Source organism: Bos javanicus, chromosome 3, assembly GCF_032452875.1.
Source record: "Bos javanicus breed banteng chromosome 3, ARS-OSU_banteng_1.0, whole genome shotgun sequence".
Classification (NCBI taxonomy): Eukaryota; Metazoa; Chordata; class Mammalia; order Artiodactyla; family Bovidae; genus Bos; species Bos javanicus.
Window position 1 is genome coordinate 24304292 of NC_083870.1, and position 20576 is coordinate 24324867.

Here is a 20576-nt window from a genome sequence, read left to right on the forward strand (position 1 = left end):
CTGTTGCACAATGAAATACTCTGTAAGAGAACTTCCCATGTAATCAAACTAACCCTGCCTTATACAAACCTTTAAAATGTTAACCATTTTACAGAGAAACTTGTCCAAAAGTTACAAATTTTTCTTTAAAAGAGACACTGAATAACAAATCTTTCCCTGAAGATTCAGGATTAAGGTTTAAAATACTTATTAAAATATGCTGAATACACTGCACTTCTTAGAAGAGCAGAAGATGGTGAGCTTTCTGGTGACACTTTCACCAACACCAAAAGGTTTCAGAATGTCATTGTGAAAAAGTGTAAAAGCAGACAAAATTAGCTTGCTTTCAATAGTGTCTTTTCTGCTGTCAGTTGTCCCTTCTGTATAAAAGTATATCAACCTATCAATTATTTGCTTGCCTCCTTTGTCAAACTAAAATTTATATTTAAAATGTGTGCCTACTCTGTGCAAGGTATTACATACTAGATGCTAAGGAAATTTAAGAAATACAAAAGGAATCACCATGCTGGTTGAGTGACCTGAGTTACCAGATCACCACTCTGGTGGGAAACACAATTTATTCTATGTTTGAAAAGAACTTTTATTTTTTGAGGTATAGCTGATTTATGTTAATTTCAGGAGTACAGCAAAATGGTTGGGATATATATATGTGTGTATATATTCTATGCACATGCATATATGATATATATATATATATATATGTATATGTATACTAGTTGCTCAGTTGTGTCTGACTCATTGCAACCCCATGGACTGTAGTCTGCTAGGCTTCTCTGTCCATGGAATTCTCCAGGCAAGAATAACTGGAGTGGGTTGCCATTCCCTTCTCCAAGGGATCTTCCCAACTCAGGGATTGAAGCCAGGTCTCCTGCATTGCAGGCAGATTCTTTACCATCTGAGCTACCTGGGAAGCCCCTATACACACACACACACACACATTTTTTAGAAGATTTTTTCCCCCTTGTAGTTATTACAAAAGATTCAGCACCCTGTGCTATACAGTAGGTCCTTAAGAAAAGAACTTACTTTTAAAAAATATATACTGAAGTGATTACACTGCTGCTGTCCTGACAGACCTTCTTCAATGGAAGCATGTCTTGGAAATATGTCCCATGAAAATATCATCAGTCATGTTGAGTCTCCAGAGATAAAAGACTAAACTTAACTCTTGGAGGAAGTAGAGTGGGCAGATCCTGTGACAGCTTTCTGCCAAAACCCTGCTCTTCAACTGTTAGGCTTTATCTTATAATCCAGATGGCTGAGGATGTTAGAAGTTCAATTTTACTAATTCCTAGGGTCATTAAATCTAATTAATAATATACCAGTAAAAAAAAAAAAACATGTTTTATAATGTTAATGCTTTACTGTACACATGAGTATAAAACCAAGGCATTTATAAAACTGCATGTTTATAAGTTCACATCTTTATAAAGATCAATCATCACTTCTGCTGGCAAGGTCTCTTTCCTGGGTTTCAGTAATATCACATTTGGGGGATTTTTAAACATATTTTGGCAACCCCCTTCAATTTCTATCATCTGACTACTTTTATTCCACAAACTCTACCTCCTAGTCTCAAAGGTTTTCTTGGATTCAATTACCATCTGTTTTGTAGCTCAGACCTCTTTCCTGAGGTCCAGACCTATCTATCTAATTGGTGCCATATTTTCAAGTAGTACAAGCACCTCATATTTAACAGAGACAACCAAACAGATTAGTTCTGTCGAAGAATGAGACTTGATTTCCTTAGTGCTTTTGTTTGTTCTTTTTGCCCTCATTCCTATGATTCCTTCTCTGCTTACTTCTGAATTACATCAATTATGCTTGAACTTCACCAGTACTCTGTACCTCTCTTACGAAATTTTTACTGAAGGGTTTTAGTTGAATAGTTTTGTCTTTGTTAATTTCAGTTCCATTAAGTGTATCGGTATCTTTTTATGTCCTGCATTTATCTCCTACCTCTCCCTAATGAATAAATACAATAAAACACATAAATGAATTCTAACGAATCTTTCCCAATATTTTTACTGACAGATTTTTGGGTACATTAACAGAGGTAGGAGTACCCTGTTAACTCTTCTCATAATTTAAGCTAAAACTCAAAACCCTTTATTGATATATCAAGTATCTCCTTCCTTCTGAAGTCTTCTTTAGGGGAGGCTGAAGCACCACAGTCTTTACCATCCCACTTTCCCAATGTTGGCATTTACTTCTTTAACACCTAAAACAGTGCATCATTTATCTGCTACCCCATACACTACTTGAAGGCAAGATGTGTCTGTGCACTTTCAATACCTAGCAGACGGCCGGGTTCAGCAAACGTTTGCAGATCACCTGCATTAACGAGGCCACATAGCTCTCAAAAAACCACCTGCTGCCCTCTAAGAGGATTAGGGAGGTCCCACTGCAAGAGAAACTTCTTAAATGCTTGCCTCAGGACGGTTAGGATCCGAAAGGCTTTTTGACTTTCTTCCAGTTTAAAACTGTTACTAATATCCCGTCCTTCAAGAAACCCGCGCAAATACTAGGTCTCCATGGCATAAACTAAAGTCAAGACACATCCGGATCCTAATCCACAGCTGCTCTGCGAATGCCGGACTCCCACCACACACCAGCTCAGAGGACCGCCCCGAGAGCAAGGGCGCATGCGCAGCAAGCAATAGCGCTGAGACTCCGGGATTTCCTCTGACCAGATGTCACTCAAGACAAGACGGCTCCGCCCTTTTCAAGATGGCGCTGCACTCAATGCGGAAAGCGCGTGAGTGCTGGAACTTCATCCGGGCACTTCATCAAGGACCCGACGCTGCTCCCGTTCCCCAGGTAACCAATGCTCGCCCTTCTTCCGCCGGTTTCCCATCTCGCTAGGTCCTTCTCGCCCCTTTCCTCCCTCCTTTTGCTTCACCCTCCCCGTTTTCTCTGGAGAGTACCGAGCTCGTTCCTAAGGTTGATTCACCTAAGAGTGCCTTCCTACTCGGAGCGTGAGGACGTTGCAAGGATACGCGTGACGTAACGCGCCCCTGGTGGGAGGTGCGCGCCGCCGCTTGCCCACTTGGCCTTAGTACCTTAGTCTCTGGGTGCCGTAGCTCCACTGTTGCCGGGCAACCCGGGAAGCTCTTCCCTGTGTGAAGTTGTCAGACACCAGAGAGCGAGTCCATCCGGCACTGCCCTCGTCCTGATGTTGCTGTTTTTACTTTCCTTTCCCTAACAGTAAGCCAAGGGACCTGGCGGAGAAATTGGAGAAGACACCTCATTAGTAATTAGAATGTTTAAGGAGGTGCACCCTCATGGCATCCTCTCTCTGGCAGTGCGATACTTGAACAATGTCAGTGTACCTTCCACTCTATTTCTCCCCATTGTCCGGAAGCAGACCTGTATCTAGCAGGTTCTATGAAGGAATTTAAGCAAGCTTTCCAAAGGTGTGGTCCTGTCTGGTAGCACTGCTGTTACCAGGCTCCTCTGTCCATGGAATTCTCTAGGCAAGAATATTGGAGTGGGTTGCCATGCCCTCCTCCAGGGTATCTTCACAACCTAGGAACTGAACCCAAGGCTCCCGCATTGCAGGCGGATTCTTTACCATCTGAGCCACCAAGGAAATGTGACATGACAAATCATTTTCTCTCTCTGGACTTCCTTTCTTCAGCAAAATGGGTGGAAGAAGTGTTAGACAGATGACAGTGTTACTTCACGCTTTGAAAAATGAGTGGCTCCACGATAACGAAGCCAAAGCAAAGCAGTGATATTAATTATCAAAACCCAGATATAAGTTCAACTTGGTTTTCTAATCATCCCATAATTACTTAACTTTCTTTTTTTTTTTTTTTTATTCTTCCAATTTTATTTTATTTTTAAACTTTACATAATTGTATTAGTTTTGCCAAATATCAAAATGAATCCGCCACAGGTATACATGTGTTCCCCATCCCGAACCCTCCTCCCTCCTCCCTCCTCCCTCCCCATACCATCCCTCTGGGCCGTCCCAGTGCACCAGCCCCAAGCATCCAGCATCATGCATCGAACCTGGACTGGCAACTCGTTTCCTACATGATATTTTCCATGTTTCATTGCCATTCTCCCACATCTTCCCACCCTCTCCCTCTCCCACAGAGTCCATAAGACTGTTCTATACATCAGTGTCTCTTTTGCTGTCTCGTACACCGGGTTATTGTTACCATCTTTCTAAATTCCATATATATGCGTTAGTATACTGTATTTATGTTTTTCCTTCTGGCTTACTTCACTCTGTATAATAGGCTCCAGTTTCATCCACCTCATTTGAACTGATTCAAATGTATTCTTTTTAATGGCTGAGTAATACTCCATTGTGTATATGTACCACAGCTAATTACTTAACTTTCTGTGCTTAAGTGTTCTTCATAGATATTGGCCTAACCAGATTCTTCTAAGAACAGAGGATATTACACTGGAAAGTTATTTATCAAAACAGTTATTTAAATGTTGTTTTAAATTTCAGGTGGCATAGTTAAGTAAGAATTGATTGCTACTTAGATAAATACAGCAAATATCCCTCTCTTTGAAGTTTGGAGATTTGATTCTGTAGTACCAGAATTGGTTGATTTCTGGGAATTCTTGGCGGTCCAGTGGTTAGGACTCTGAGGTTTCACTGCTGAGGGTGTGGGTTCAATCCCTGGTGGGAGAACTAAGATCCCACAAGCTGAGTGGGCGGGGAGATTTGGTTGATTACTATAGTTATATACTATATTTCTAGGTAATAGCATAATAAAACCTGTGAATCCAAAGTTACTAAATCTTAGACCCAAATTCCCTCTCATAAGAAACTCAAGAGTTGTGAATGTCATGAGAAACAGAATCAAAGAGAAAAGGAAATCAAACTACAGTCTGCTAATGCTTGTCCCAGGAAGTTTAGGGCATTAAATCATTATAAACGCTAAAGAATAGAATTTGAAATCTCTACTATTGTTTCAGTGGCATTTATGAATACAGTTACCTTAATCAACTGTTAATCTAGATTGTTTCAAGATGTAGATTCTCCAAAATAGTGTTCTCAAACCTTTAATTTAGCTTTTGGTAGAATACAAATTAAATATATGAAAGAGCACTTCTTAAAGCATAATTCTACATGTAAATTTTAAAATTCTTTTTCAGATTCTTTTCCATTATGGCTTATTGCTGCATATGGGATGTAGTTCCCTGTGCTATACAGTAGGACCGTGTTGTTTATGTGTTTTATATATAGTAGTCTGTATTTGCTAATTCCAAATTCCTAATTTAGTCCTCCACTGCCTCCTGTAATTTTCAGTCATTAAAAATGATGGTTTGAAGGACTAGTGCAGTCTTTTGAAAGACCAATTGAGAAAAGGTACAAAATTACATTCACAGTGTCATAATATTATATTTGCAAATAAATATGTAAGTATCTATGTACAGGAAAAAGGACTAGAAGGAAACAACTGTTCTTAACTTTTTTTGCTTTCTCTTTGGTCTTCCTAAGTAATGGATTAAAAGTGATTTAAGTGTTCTTCTTTAAGCTTTCTGTAGTTTTCACATGTTCTAAATTGAAGAGATACCACTCTCAGACCCAGAAAAAAGTCTTAAAACATAAATCTTCAGATGAATGCATAGCCATTATATCATCTGTGCTATTGTAGATCTCTGAGGAAGAGTTTGTGGGACAGTACTTGTCCCACAGTGCTGTTATTTAAAATGGCCTTAGAAAAGTTATTAAAATGGCTTTAGAAAATGAAAAATTTATGGCTATTTTTCCCGTATGTATCTTCTTTTTCACTTGAAAAGCTTCCTTTGAAGTCAAAGAGATTTTGTGAACAGATGCAGAAATATGTGAAGGAAGAATTGGATTCTTAAACCAGATGCATTAGACACTTTTATGATATCTCATAACCTTTGTAGAAAACAAAAATTATTTTGCAGGGCTATAATATAATGGAAAGAAACATGTATTTATCACATGAATGATTCTATCAACAAGTAAGAAATAGCAATTTGCTTCTTATTAGTTTTGGCTGTACAGTTACTTCCTGCGGTGAGAAGCAAAAGTGGATGAACCATGGCAGTACTTTGCCAGAGTATTGAGATTCGTAGGTTGTTTTAATGATTTCCTATGAAAGCAAAATCTTGGTTAATAACCATGGCATTGGGGACCTTCAGTTATCTCAAGAGGAGGCTTTTGCCCTTCAAGGCTAAATGTAGAATCAAGTTTAAAATGAAAGCTAGAGAGAAAACAGAAATAATAGTGTATCAAGCCTTACTCATTATGAATGTCTACAATTTATATGAAAGCGGTTTATTTTGCCAGGTGTTACCTGACGGGAAACCATTGAAGTCTGACAAGATGAGAGTAGTCACAGAGTCAGAGGAATGAAGATCTGACATTTTATGTTTAAACACTGATGGCATTAGGTAAATTTAAGCCTGTCATCTTTGACCAAACCAAGAATCCACACTTACTTAAGCACTAACTTATGATTGTATTGTGCAAAGAGTGAAATATTGATGGTTAGTAGACTTTTGCAAGAATATTTGTGATCATTCAGGTGAAGTATAAAATGTCCACATTTTATCACTGTTGAACAACACACTTCTTATTAGCTGTCCCATCCTGGATTTGGCCCAGTATTAAAATACTGTTTCTACTGTTTATGGTCACTATATGTGACCTATGGTTATTCAATGAAAGAATCATGCCTGCCAAAAAATAGGCAATGTATTAGATTTTTGATCTTGTGTTTAGTTCTTACAACAAGTCTTTTTTTAAAATCGCTCTTTTTTAAAAAGCATTAAAAAAATCATTTGGGATAAAGAGTCACAAAATGAGTACAGAGCATTCCTGTATATGCTTCACCAAGCAGCTTCATCTTGCATTATACTTACCAAAGCCAAGAAATTAACATGGGACAATTTCAGATTTCACCGATTTTTCCACTAGTCTCCTGGCTTAGGATCAAATCCGGGATCCCATATTGCATTTAGTTGTCATGCCTCCCCCAGTCAGTGGCACTTCCTCAGTCTTTCATGACCTTGGCCTTTTTGAAGAGAATTGGTTAATTATTTTGTAGAATGTCTCTCAGTTTGAGTTTGTCTGATATTTTTCTCATTAGACTGAGGTTAGACAAGAATCCTCTAGAATACTTCATAACAAGGCTTTAAGATAGGTATTAACACCTTATTTTAAGCATCCAGAAGTAGACTTTAGTTAAGTAACTTACCTAATGTCACAAAGCTAATTACTTATGGAATTAGGATGGTAAAATTGACTGTTAGCATTTCATTCCATATTTTGCAATTAGTATTTGTTGTTAGAGATTTCTGTGATCTTAATGGCATTAAATTGGGATAGTGTTCCCAGTGACTCTTCCCTTTAGCTTTTCTCTGCCTTGTCCATTGTCCAACCGGCAACATGAACTAATCAGCCTGGAAAGCTGTCAGGACTGCTACGACCCTCTGGAAATTGTGCTGGCTGCTCACTGTGCCAGTTTGATTTAGCTACCTCCTCTCTGTGCTTTTCTTAAATAAGGATGTTGTGTGGATGCACTCTAAAGTTCCTTTTAAGCTCAGTCTATGAGTCCATTTGGTTTTTTTTTTTTTTTTTGGCTGTGGTGGGTCTTCATTAACTACACGTGGGCTTTTCTCTAGCTGCGGTGAGCAGAGGCTCCTCTTCTCTGTGCTGCCCGTGGCTTCTCTTGATGCAGAGGACGAGGCTCTGGATGCATGGGTTTAGTTACCCTGCACCATGTGGAATCCTCCTGGACCAAGGATCAAACCTGTATCCCCTGCATTGGCAGGCAGATTCTTAACCACTGGACTGCCAGGGAAGTTCCGAGTCCATTTGTTTAAAATGCTATCTAGGTTAATTTTCCACGTGAACTGACTTAGCTTATTCAAAACAATAGTATTTAAAAATCTTTAAAAATCTCTTTGTGTAGCTGATGAAAACTGAGGGTAACTGCTGAAAATACAGAGAGAAGGTATGAATCAATGCTGAGCATTTATGCTAGCAGCCACAGTCAGGAAATGCTGAAGAGGGTGAGGCTGCTGACTGCCAGAATCTTTCTCAGTATACCTATTGCATGTCTACAGGTTACAGAACTGTCTGTGGAGGCTTATACAAATGTGTGTGTGTGTGTGAGAACACGTGCATGCTAAGTTGCTTCAGTGGTGTCCAACTCTTTGCAACCCTATGGATCATAGCCCATGAGGCTCCTCTGTCCATTGGATTCTCCAGGCAAGAGTACTGGAATGGGTTGCCATGCCCTCCTCCAGGGGATCTTCTCAACCCAGGGATCAAACCTGCATCTCTTACATCTCCTGCATTGGCAGGCAGGTTCTTTACCACTAACGCCAACTGGGAAGTCTCTTTCTTTATATATCTATACACACACACACACACACACACATATAATATATCTATTTGTATATTTAAGCATGTATGTATGCATATCCTTCTATCTTTCAGAGAGGGAACTAACATTTAGCTAAGGCTTGTTATGTGCTAAGCCTTCTTGCTATGTACTATACAGCTTTATCTTATTTACTTCTCACAAAAATCCTGTAAATATTATTCTATCCATTTTGTAAAACTGGAAACTAAGGTTTAAAGAGGTTAGGAAATATTCCCATCAGACAGCTGGTAAATGGCAGTGCCAGGATTCCCACTCAGCATTTCCTGAGCTCTTCCCACTTGACCAGTGATCTCTTATCAAATAAAATCCTATATGAATCCCTCTTAGATAAAGCAGATAAAAGTAGAGCATTTTTCTCAGAATGGGTGAAAATAATTGCAAATGAAGCAATTGACAAAGGACTAATCTCCAAAATATATTACTACAAGCAGCTCATGCAGCTCAATATCAGAAAAACAACGCAATCAAAAATGGGAGAAGACCTAAACAGACATTTCTCCAAAGAAGACATTCAGATGGCCAATAAACACAAACAATGCTCAACATTGCTCATTATTAGAGAAATGCAAATCAAAACTACAATGAGGTATCACCTCCTACCAGTCAGAACAGACATCATCAAAAAATGTACAAGCAATAAATGCTGAAGAGGATGTGGAGAAGAGGGAACCGTCTTGCACAGTTGGTGGAAATGTAAACTGATAAAACCACAGTGGAGAATAGTATGGAGATTTCTTTAAAAAATATAGGAATAAAACTACCATATGACCCAGCAGTCCCACAACTTGGCATATACCCAGAGAAAGCCATAATTCAAAAAGACACACGTACCACAGTGTTCATTGCAGCACTACTTACTATTTGCAGCAGCTAGGACATGGAAGCAATCTAGGTACCCATCGACAAATGAATGGATAAAGAAATTGGGGTACATATGTACAATGGAATATTACTCGGACATAAAAAGGGATGAATTAGAGTCAGTTCCAGTGAGGTGGATGAACCTAGAGCCTGTTATACAGAGTGACGTGAATCAGAAAGAGAAAAATACTGTCTTAGTGAATATATACGGAATCTAGGGAAAATGGTAATGATGAACCTGTCTAAAGGGCAGAAATAGAGACAGAGAGAGAGGACACGGAGGGTTGGACAAATTGAGATAGTAGCTTTGGAACATATACATTACCATGTGTGAAATAGATAGCCAGTGGGAAGTTGCTCTTAAAACACAGGGAACTCAACCCAGTGCTCTGTGACAACCTAGGAGAGTAGGAAGAAGATTCAAGAGGGAGGGTACATATGTATACTTATGACTGAGTCATGTTGTCATATGGCAAAAACTAGCAAAACATTGTAAAGCAATTATGCTCCAATTAAAAATGAAAAGAACTTTTCTGACTTAAGAAATACTAAAGTAGCTATGGCCCCACTTGCTTGGCCCCTCCTTCCCTCCACACACAACCAGGGACTGCTAAGACGGTGCCACGGTGTCTTGGATTTCTTAAGATAAAGTTTGAAAAATACTTCATCTTCCTTAAATATCCAAGTGGGTTTGTTGGCTTAGGACCACATATGATGGATGGATTTTTAAGGGGCTGCTCTATAAATGAGTTTATATGTATGTATTTTATTAATAAAATGCAACCTTTTTCCATTTATCTTAAGCTAGAGTATTTGAGATAATAGCAGTCAGTTTTCTTTCCTTTCTTCTTTCTTTTCTAGCTTCTTTCATCCAAACACAGTTTGCTTCTGCATAATATGCAGGTGCTTATGCACAGCCTAGCCTCTGTGCATGCGTGCTACGTTGCTTCAGCTGTGTCTGACTCTTTGTGAGCCTATGGATTGTAGCCCGCCAGGCTCCTCTGTCCATGGGATTCTCCAGGCAAGAATACTGGAGTGGGTTGCCATGCCTTCCTCCAGGGGATCTTCCCCACCCAGGAATCGAGCCCAGATCTCTTATGTCTCCTGCACTGGCAGGCAAGTTGTTCACCACTCACCTGGCCTCTAGCCACCTCCCAAAGAGTACTTTCTTCAGCTCTACTCTTGATCCTGTTTTACCACCACCTATCAGGGGTTCAGGAATCTCTCTTCTATCAGCATGAGGCCTAAGCCTTCCTCCTGAATTTCCACAGGATAAATGTATAGGCTTACGATAGAAGCTGCTCTGCCCATGTGAGGCACTAGATGCAGAAAGATAATTTATAGGCACAGAGGTGATACACTGACTCCAGCATGACTGACTTTAACCCTGCTCAGGCATTAACAGTTTTCTGTCTGTATCATTTCTTAGCAGTGAAAGTGAAGTGTCCGACTCTTTGCAACCCCATGAACTGTAGCCTACCAGGCTCCTCTGTCCACAGAATTTTCTAGGCAAGAGTACTGGAGTGGGTTGCCATTTCCTTCTCCAGGGGATCTTCCCAATCCAGGGATCAAACCCAGGTCTCCCACATTATAGGCAGATGCTTTACCGTCTCAGCCACTAGGGAAGTCATACCCTACCTCTTATTCCCAGTCAGAAGCTTACACTTTTTCTTAACTACCCTGTTTACTGAGCAAAGCAGGGTCATATCTAGGTTCATCCCACCCCATCATCTGACTGTTTATGGTCTTGTAATCATTTACCAAAATTCATCTACAGCTCTGTTTTTTCTTTGGCACAGTCTTCCTCGCATTGAGCCTACTTCTGGTTGGCTAAGAACTGCATTGTCGACTTTGCTTTTGTCTCTTCAAAAGCACAGTTGACCACCCTGATTTCTAACCCACAGAGGTTCTCTCAATTTCCACTTTTACATTCCCTGCCCTCTAGGCTGGGACACCAACCAGTGGACAGACAGAGATGTCAGTTTCTCCTTTGCATTCCTGTCCTGGTGTTCTAGTGAAATTCTTCAGTCCCAGGTAACTCCACTGTGGATGGAGCCCCTAATGACCTTGGTTACACTGCTTCTCGTTTAAGGTTCTTGGGATAATGATTGTAGATTTTTCATCAGTGCTTTCAGAAACATAATATAACATAGCATATCACAAATAACAATTTTCAAATGGAATCTGTTGTTTTCATTAATAATATTCTGCTCTAATATAACACTTTGTAGTTTTCAGAATGCTTCCCATATTCTTCTTTAATCTTGAGGACAACATGCAATGTTTTGTTATTTAGTTATCTAAAATTTTTACTTATTGATTAAATTTTCATTGTATCTTCCTATTTTTTTTATTATCATCATCATTTATTGTTAGAAGAATCCACTGTATATTTATTTGCCTTTCTCTAAAAAATAAGACAAAAAATTAGCTTCTATGGAACAACACATGGCCTTTTTAAACAGTCAGTTCTACATGTATTTCAGCAGGTAGGAAAACTTTTTAAAACAAAAGTATCCATGTTCTTTCAGTTATCCAAAATCTTGGAATTGTGGAGGCAAGCTTCAAGTGTGTTTCCTTGTAATATATATCCAAAGGAGGGTATGACTTTACAAATGCGTTCTTTAGTAACTAATAGTACATATATTAGTATGTACTAATATATTGAGCATAATAAATTGAGCATCAGTGCATGCTTAATTTAGGATGATAAAAATAACTGGAACCAAATCAGCACAATATGAAGCTGTCCTGAGGTTGAATGTAACAATTCCCAGAAAAGAAGCCTGGTGATATTGACAGTTTCAATGATGAAATTTTCACTTCCCAGCAGCGGGGGTTTCTTGGAACTGTTTACATATTCAGTATTAGGACATTGCTAAAAAAGATAAACTGAGACACAGGATGGAGTCACCTTTGACCTGAGGCTCAGGCTGAGGACACAGAGGGGACCTGGCCATTCTCTGGAGCTCTCAACCAGCCGGGCCCGACTTTGAGCTGAAGCACAGGGAACTCCTGAGCAGTAGGCTATTAAAAGCCACACAGCTCTTCTATGCTTGTCCTTTGTTTCTTCTTGGAAAGACTTTGTTCACTCTAGATATACATGTTTCTAGAGCAAAGAATGTTCAGAATTGTGCTTGGCCCTCGAAGAATTTTATTTATTTTTTACCAGTTCTGTAACTATGATGAATTAAATAAGTAAATGTCAGTATCCTTTAAAGTTTTAGTTCAAGAGGTATTATTTTCTTATTTGTACTAAAATTAATTCAATGTTTAATTCATTTTGGGACCCTGGTCTGATGGGACTGTGACCATTTCAGTTATTATGGAATATGATGAGAAGGGAAATGATACCAGCACACTTTTATTGAGTGTTTACCATGTACCATGCATTGTTTGAAGCACTTGACACGCATTAGCTTGTTTAATCCTAACAATGCAATGAGGTCATTGTTAATATTAGCCCCATTTTACAGATGAAGCTACTGAGAGGTTAAGTAGCTCACCCAAGGTCACATAGCAAGTATCAGACCCAAGATGGCAACCCTAGGCAGTACTGATTCCAAATTCTGTGTACTAAATGTATTAAACGACATTAAATTCTGAAGCAAATTACCCGTGTTAATACGCTGATAACTGCCATGCAAACTTTTAAATCTGTTCTGTGAAAGTCACTTATATATCTTGCCATGATAACATGCAGAGTAGAAATTATAAATCATCCTCTGTTGTTGCTGAACTTACAGTCTTGTTTGGCTCAATGAGTTATGAGAAAGGAGCAAAGCTGTCTTATAAATTTATCTCCGTGTCTCTCTTTGGCTACTGCCACTAGGATTACCCTGTGTAAAATAAGGGCTTTTAACACATAAGTCCCTAGGTGCATGTAGGAAGTTGTGTTTATACACAGTCTATAGCTGCAAGGTCAACCTGTGCACAGCCCTGCAGGCAGAGGGGAGGTGGTGAGTGCTGAAGCTTATGGATGGCCAGGGGACCACTATCTAGGGTCTAGTTGTGATTTATGGCTAGAATACTTTCTTCAAAAATAACAGAGGTGCAAAATGAGAAGATGGGAAAGATTAAAGTAATTAGTGTTGTGGGGCATTTCTACAAGGAATGAGTAAGAATTTGATTCTAAAAGATTCTCATTCCAAAAAGTTCTTAGAGTCTATTATAAGTTGAAGTGTTATTACTAATTAGTATATTAGTTGGGATGCTGTTGAGGCTTCACAATTAGCAACATTGAATAGAATTTATTTTACACACCAGACAAAGGGCTTCTCATAAACCTTTCCTTATAACTCCCACAAACAGAGACTTTGCATGGACCATTCTATTTTATATTCATTCAGCCTCACTCTTTACTCTAATAGTTTGAGCCCCTTTTGGGGAGCAGGAGAATGTAATTGTGAAGGGAAATGGAGCTGTTTACTTAAATCCCTGATTTGGATTCCTGTCCTCCCAGGGGGAGAATGGTCTGAGCAGCCAGTTCATAAATTTACTGGAAGAGAAAAGAGCCTCTTGGGTTGGGGGTAAGTGTGCAGCGTGAAGGTGGAGTCCCAAGGGAGATGTTAAGGGCCAGATGATGTGGAGCCCTTGCCAATTCTGGGGAGAGAGCCAGGTTGGCCCTCCGTGGATACTGGTTACCTGGCCATCTTGGTTGGGAAGGAAATTCCTTCTGTGCAGGCAATATTGGCTTCTCCCATGGCTGGCAAGTTTCCAGGCACCCCCATGCTGCCAAGCTGTGAAACTCAGTAACCCAGAGAAGCCAGTGTCTAGAGACTCAACAGCCATACAAACATTACACTTGTCATCTTAAACTTGACTGACCTCTCACGAAGAGGAAGTGTGGTAAAGCAGAAGGGACACGACTTTCAGGATCAGTCAGATTACATGCTAACTGTGTGATGTCAGGCAAGTTATGCAACCTCACTATACCTCAGTTTCCTCATCTGCAAAGTATTAATAGTAATACTCACATGGTAAAACTTTTATGTGGATTCAAAATTCTATCATATGTGTAAAGTCCCTTGGCCAATGCACAACACCTGGTGGGTCCTCTGTGCTTTATGATGGTTATGTCTTCAATAATATATAATTCTTCTCACCTACTTTGCTCTCCTTTACCTCTTACCAATCTTAAGAACCTTGTGATTCTTCTCATTTCCACACTATCCTTCCCCTTCAGTTCAGTTCAGTTCAGTCACTCAGTCGTGTCCAACTCTTTGCGACCCCATGAATCGCGGCACGCCAGGCCTCCCTGTCCATCACCAACTCGCGGAGTTCACCCAGACTCACGTCCATCGAGTCGGTGATGCCATCCAGCCATCTCATCCTCTGTCATCCCCTTCTCCTCCTGCCCCCAATCCCTCCCAGCATCAGAGTCTTTTCCAATGAGTCAACTCTTCGCATGAGGTGGCCAAAGTATTGGAGTTTCAGCTTTAGCATCATTCCTTCCAAAGAACATCCAGGGCTGATCTCCTTTAGAATGGACTGGTTGGATCTGCTTGCAGTCCAAGGGACTCTCAAGAGTCTTCTCCAACACCACAGTTCAAAAGCATCAATTCTTCGGCGCTCAGCCTTCTTCACAGTCCAACTCTCACATCCATACATGACCACTGGAAAAACCATAGCCTTGACTAGACAGACCTTTGTTGGCAAAGTAATGTCTCTGCTTTTGAATGTGCTATCTAGGTTGGTCATAACTTTCCTTCCAAGGAGTAAGCGTCTTTTAATTTCATGGCTGCAATCACCATCTGCAGTGATTTTGGAGCCCCAGAAAATAAAGTCTGACACTGTTTCCACTGTTTCCCCATCTATTTCCCATGAAGTGATGGGACCAGATGCCATGATCTTCGTTTTCTGAATGTTGAGCTTTAAGCCAACTTTTTCACTCTCCTCTTTCACCTTCATCAAGAGTCTTTTTAGTTCCTCTTCACTTTCTGCCATAAGGGTCAATCTGACTAGATTAACCTCCCCAAAGCAGTGTGCTAATGATGTTGTTCCCTTGTTCAGAAATCTTTGAGGGCTTCTCATAAAGTTTAGACTCCTTATAACCCCTCATTCCGACCTTCCTTTCACAGTCCAGATCCAAAACACTTCTCTAGGTCATTGCTGTCCTACCTACATGGATCCTCTGCCCTGGAGTTAATAGAATTTCCAAGTTTGCTCAGAGCTATTTCCTTTGACTTCTTTGTTAATGTTACTATCTCTCCTTGTAAAAACTTTTCTTCCCATTTAAATTTGTATGTACCATCAATCTTTAAAGAGTGGTGATTCTTTAAAATAAAAAACAAGCAAACAACAAAAACATAACTCATGTATGGAAAACTGTCCTTTAGCTGGAAATGATTGCTCCCATTTTGAAATTTTATAGGACTTTGTACCTTTCTTATAGAAATTAACAAATCCTTCCTTATATACTCTCTCTTCTTATGGACATTTGCTTTAAGACAGATGGAAAGCTTGATTTGGAGAAGGGGTTGTTTTTTATTCAGACTTTTTTGTGAACACTCCACCAGGAAACAGTTTATGATATATACATTGTTTCACAGGTGCAGCTTCCGTTTTTCATAAGTGTATCTAATTATACTGGGGTTTGCTACCTCTGTAAATTATACTAAAGTTTGTTACCTTTGTATATAGAAAAGCATAGACAAACTGAGAATTAAGATGAGAAGGTTTAAAAAAAAAAAAAAGATGAGAAGGTTTTATTTTGAGTGTAGTTTTGCCTCAAGAGACCGTCTAGTTCAATAAACATGCATATTATCTATACAACAAATGACATCATGCTTTGTAGTATTAAAAGTATGCTTTCAACTCCTGAAGGAAGTATAATGTTCATTTATTATGTCAGCATTGATACAATACAATTTTTCTTAATCGTTCATTGTAAGTTCCTTTAAAGCAACCTGTGAAGGCATGCCTTAGGACCTTTGCTCTACAGATCTTGGTACGCTCTGCAGAGATATAGAAAACAGCCCTAAGTCTCATTGTACTGTTACACTGTGTAGACAATAAGGCCATTTGTAAGTGTCCCACCTGGAGGAGGAAATGGCAGCCCACACCAGGAATCTTGCTGGGAAATCCCATGGATAGAGGAGTGCAGGTTACAGTCCATGGGGTTGCAAAAAGCAGGCATGACTTAAGTGACTAAACAACAGTAACAAGCTTCCCATCCAGTGCTACTCCATTTTCCTTTGGACCATGATAGAGTACAGTGGGGCTTCCCAGGTGGCTCAGTGGTAAAGAATCTGCCTGCCAATGCAGGAAACTTGGGTTTGATCCCTGGGTTGGGAAGATCCCCTGGAGAAGTGAATGGTAATCCACTCTAGTATTCTTGCCTGGGGAATCCCATGGACAGAGGAAACTGGTGGACTATAGACCATGGGGTCACAAAGAGTCAGACACAACTGAGTGAGCACGCACACACACACACACACACACACACACACACACACGAGTACAATAGTATGATTCAAGAAGAATTTATATCTACATTACAAAGAACTTACATTTTCTTCTTTTAAAATGGCCTATTGACATTTTAGTAGTTGTTAAGGAAAGTTTATTGTTATACTTCCTTACCAATTTATCATTTACATGTTTAATAAAACCCCAAATCAACCTAGCATAATCACAGAACTGTTTTATGATAGGATGTCTTGTCTGTTAGATGGGGTTTAGTTGCAGCATCTTCCTGATAAGTTCGTGACTACAGTGGCCAAACATCTTGTTAAACCCAGGATGAGTTGTACCCATCAATCTTTAAAATGTCTTGGAAATTCCAATGTTTCAGCATCCACATGACATCTCCCACATTGTTTTTCACATTCTAAAATAGAACAGAAATTCTTTAGCAGACCATGTGTCCTTAATTTTGATTGGGAATATATTAACATATCTATGACTCAAACAGAGACACAGCTTTCCCCTCATCTTATTTTTCTGTTTAAATAGCAGACTTTTGGTCAGTGTTCCGTGACTCCTGTCTTCCTGAAAGTCAAATGCCTGCCTTCACACTGACTGTGGAGAGAGGGTCATCCAGCTTCCATGTGGACCACATGTAAGAAGGAAGGGGGAGAGAAAGAAGGGACTCTTCCAAAAAAAAAAAAAATAACAAAGCCAAGATCCCTGACAAGATAGCTGTCAGCTGAGTAGCACTTTAAATTATGTGTTTAGAGAGATCATCAAGAAAAGCACATAAAGTAGGAAAAATAATTTTCAAAAATTAGCAGTTTTTAACCCTTCATAGTGTTAAACTGAGAGAGAGAGACCAGAGTTGAAAAATCCAACAGAGAGATGAGAGAAGAATCATTAAATTGTGGGTCAAAGGATTCCAAGAGTGTAGAGAATTTCAAAGGAAAAATGAAGAGCAAAATAGTGCTATAGTATGATACAAACTAAAAATTACCTCCCAGGGTTTATAACTGGTGTATCACTAATGATATTAGCAACAACAACAGCTTTAGAAGTCATTGGTGCAAATTAATGAGATGAGAGGTGAGGAAGTTGGGACTGCTCTTGTGAGGAGCCTAAATGAGAATGACGTGCCAGAGAGGGAGAACGGAGCTTTAAAGAATGATCTGACCAAGAGGATTGTTTGGAGGTAAGGTCTTTGGGGATGGTGGAGACTTGAGCATAATTGCAGGAGCCAGTAAAGATGGAGAGATTGCAGATACAGGAAAGAGATGGAAAGAAATGCACTCCAGAGCAAATGATTGAACATCAGGAGAAACAGATAAACTCTGAGGCTGGGAGAAAGGGGGTAGAGATGACTGTGGGTCTAGATGAGTTTGGGGTGGGAAATTCAGGAACCCTAAAACCTGAGGGGTATAAATTCACTCAGGGAGCTTCAGTCCTGAGATAATGGAATCAGGTAGTGGTTTAGCGGATAAGCACTGAAAGTCAGACTGCCTGGGTTCAAAGTCAAGTTCTATTCGGTAATTGGAAGTCCTTGGGCAAGTTACTGACATCTATTCCTCATTTTCCTCATCTGCAAGATGAGTTAAAAGCTTGAACTCCATAGGCAGACTGCCAGAGTTTGGAAATAGTAAGCTCTCCTTCCAGCTAGCAATACGTACTTGGCAAATTGTTTAACTTTTCTATACCTCAACTTCTTCATCTGTAAAATGGAGACAATAAAAATGTCTACCTCCCAGAATTACTGTGAGGATTAAGTGAGTTAATGTTTATGTGTCTGGAGCAGTACCAGGCACATCGTTAATACTACGTACGTTTTTAAAAATGGTTCATTAAGCAGTGTTGAGAATCTAGGGCCTAAGAAATATAACTTAAATTTATGGGTAGATTCTACATTGTTTTAAGGTTTCTCACCAAAAGTGCTCAGCTACCAAAATATGTAAGTGAAGAATGAGCTTTTTAGCCTTGACCCAGGATTGGAATTTCTGCATGGCTGTCAGGACATAATGGAGATATGAAATCAGATGGCTAACAGGAAGGTGGACGTGGGGAAGACAATTGTATCTTAGAAGCAATTATAAAGACTTTGTCTTTTATTAGGATTGAGTTGCAAAGCCATTGGAAGGCTTTGTTTGGAGGAAGGAAGGCTGACACAGGTTTTTAAACTTACCCTGGCTGTTATGTTAAAAATAGAAGAGCAAGATGAAAGTAAGACCAATCAGAGGCCAGTACAAGATCTGCATAAGGGATGACAGTGGCTTGGACAAGGATGTAATAGAAATGTGCTTGTGTGTTTAGTCACTTAGTCGTGTCCAACTCTTTGCAACCCCATGGATTGTAACCCACCAGGCTCCTCTGTCCATGGGATTTCCCAGGCAAAAATACTGGAGTGGATAGCCATTCCCTTCTCTAGTGATCTTCCTGACCCAGAGATCAAACCTGGGTCTCCTGCATTGCAGGTGGCTTCTTTACCATCTGAGCCACCAGAGAAGCTCAGTAAGATTTCATCAAAGATGAGAAGTGGTCAGATTCTTGATATTTATTTTAAAGAACGTACAGTCAACAAGGTTTTTTTGTTTGTTTGTTTTTTACTGATTATCTGATCAGTACAAGGGGAAGAAGGAATCAAAATTGATTCCAAGGTTTTTGGCTAGAGCAACTATAGGAACGAGTTTGCCACTTGCTAAGATGGTAAAGACAGCAAGAGGAATAAGACTTTGGGGATTGGGTTGAAGATCAGGAGTTGAGTTTTAGACATCAGGAGTTTAGATGAATAGTTTAGATCAGGAGTTTAGATGACTAGTTAACATTTGAATGGAGATGTCAGGTAGACAGTTGAATATATGAGACCCAACCTCAAGAGAGACATCTAAATGCAGACATTAATTTGTAAGTCTTCAGCATATACTGTGCTTAAAGCTATGAGATTGGGTGTGATCATTTAGGCAGTGTTTTTAGAAAGAGAAGAGGTCTAAGTACTGAAGCTGTGTGAGCATTTCAACTTTAAGAGATTGGAATGATGAGAAGAACTAGCCAAGATAATAGTAGCCAGGTAGGTAGGAGTCCAGTTCACGTGCATCTGTGCATTTGCGCAGTACACACACACAGGCACACACACAAGTTTTTGCACATGCATACGTGCACACAACATATCCTATATGAAGACAGAATGATCAGGGGTACCAGCTACTTTTCTTTATGGATTACTTGCAGGAAAATTTAATTTTTCTACTTGTAGGAAAAATTAATTGGGAAACCAGGTGATTAAATAAGGTAGCTTGATGGGTGTGGAATCAGAACAAGGTGTGAGTGTGTGGTGGGGGGTGGTCTTTGGGTTACCTCACTGGTGACTGTAATTAAGCTGTGATAACCCAAAACGCCGCCCTCACTTTGGAGCATACATGCTTCTTGGACAACATATTCCTGACTGGTGTCATAGCACTATTTCCCTTGGACGTGGCTTTAAAACAGATGGCCAGAGTTTTCCCAAAGGAGCTGCTTTTTCTAAGCTTCCACCCCTCCAGGAGGCATATTCTTTCCTTAGATATGTTAATGTACCTCATCTTGTTTCCATTAAGTCTTGTCCTCAGAGTTATACTTTGGGGGGTGGGGGGTGTGTCACTATTTCCTAAAATATGGACCTTCTACCTAGAAAAATATGTACATAAACTCTCAAAATTTTGTGTACAGTTTTACAAGTCCATGAATCCAGCTTAAGAACTACTTGAAGTTTACCTTTCTGTTTTGTTGGCTCGTGGAAGGTAAACTTATTCCTTTCTTTGAAAGCCCCCTTTATTGTTGTCTCCTGTACCACTTACTACTTACAAAGCTGGTCTTATGAGCTACACCATAGGATTTTTATGTGAAATTATTTAATAATGAAGTAGTCCTGGCACTTCA

The 20576-nt window shown here is 39.7% G+C and overlaps 1 protein-coding gene across 4 annotated transcripts in view; it reads left to right on the plus strand.

Annotated features, from left to right (window-relative positions):
- The first annotated feature begins 2697 nt into the window (after positions 1 to 2697).
- The window catches only part of WARS2 (tryptophanyl tRNA synthetase 2, mitochondrial), a 102393-nt gene continuing 84514 nt past the window's right edge, over positions 2698 to 20576 (plus strand). For 3 of the 4 annotated variants that reach the window (XR_009734975.1, XR_009734978.1, XM_061409596.1), the window contains exon 1: positions 2698 to 2820. Coding sequence is in view for 1 of the 4 variants with exons in the window: in XM_061409596.1 (XP_061265580.1) it covers positions 2731 to 2820 (90 nt within the window). In the remaining 3 variants the exon portion in view is untranslated. Of the gene's footprint in view, positions 2821 to 3184; positions 3208 to 20576 lie in introns of those variants that run through there. The other variant, XR_009734979.1, reaches the window with a different exon arrangement.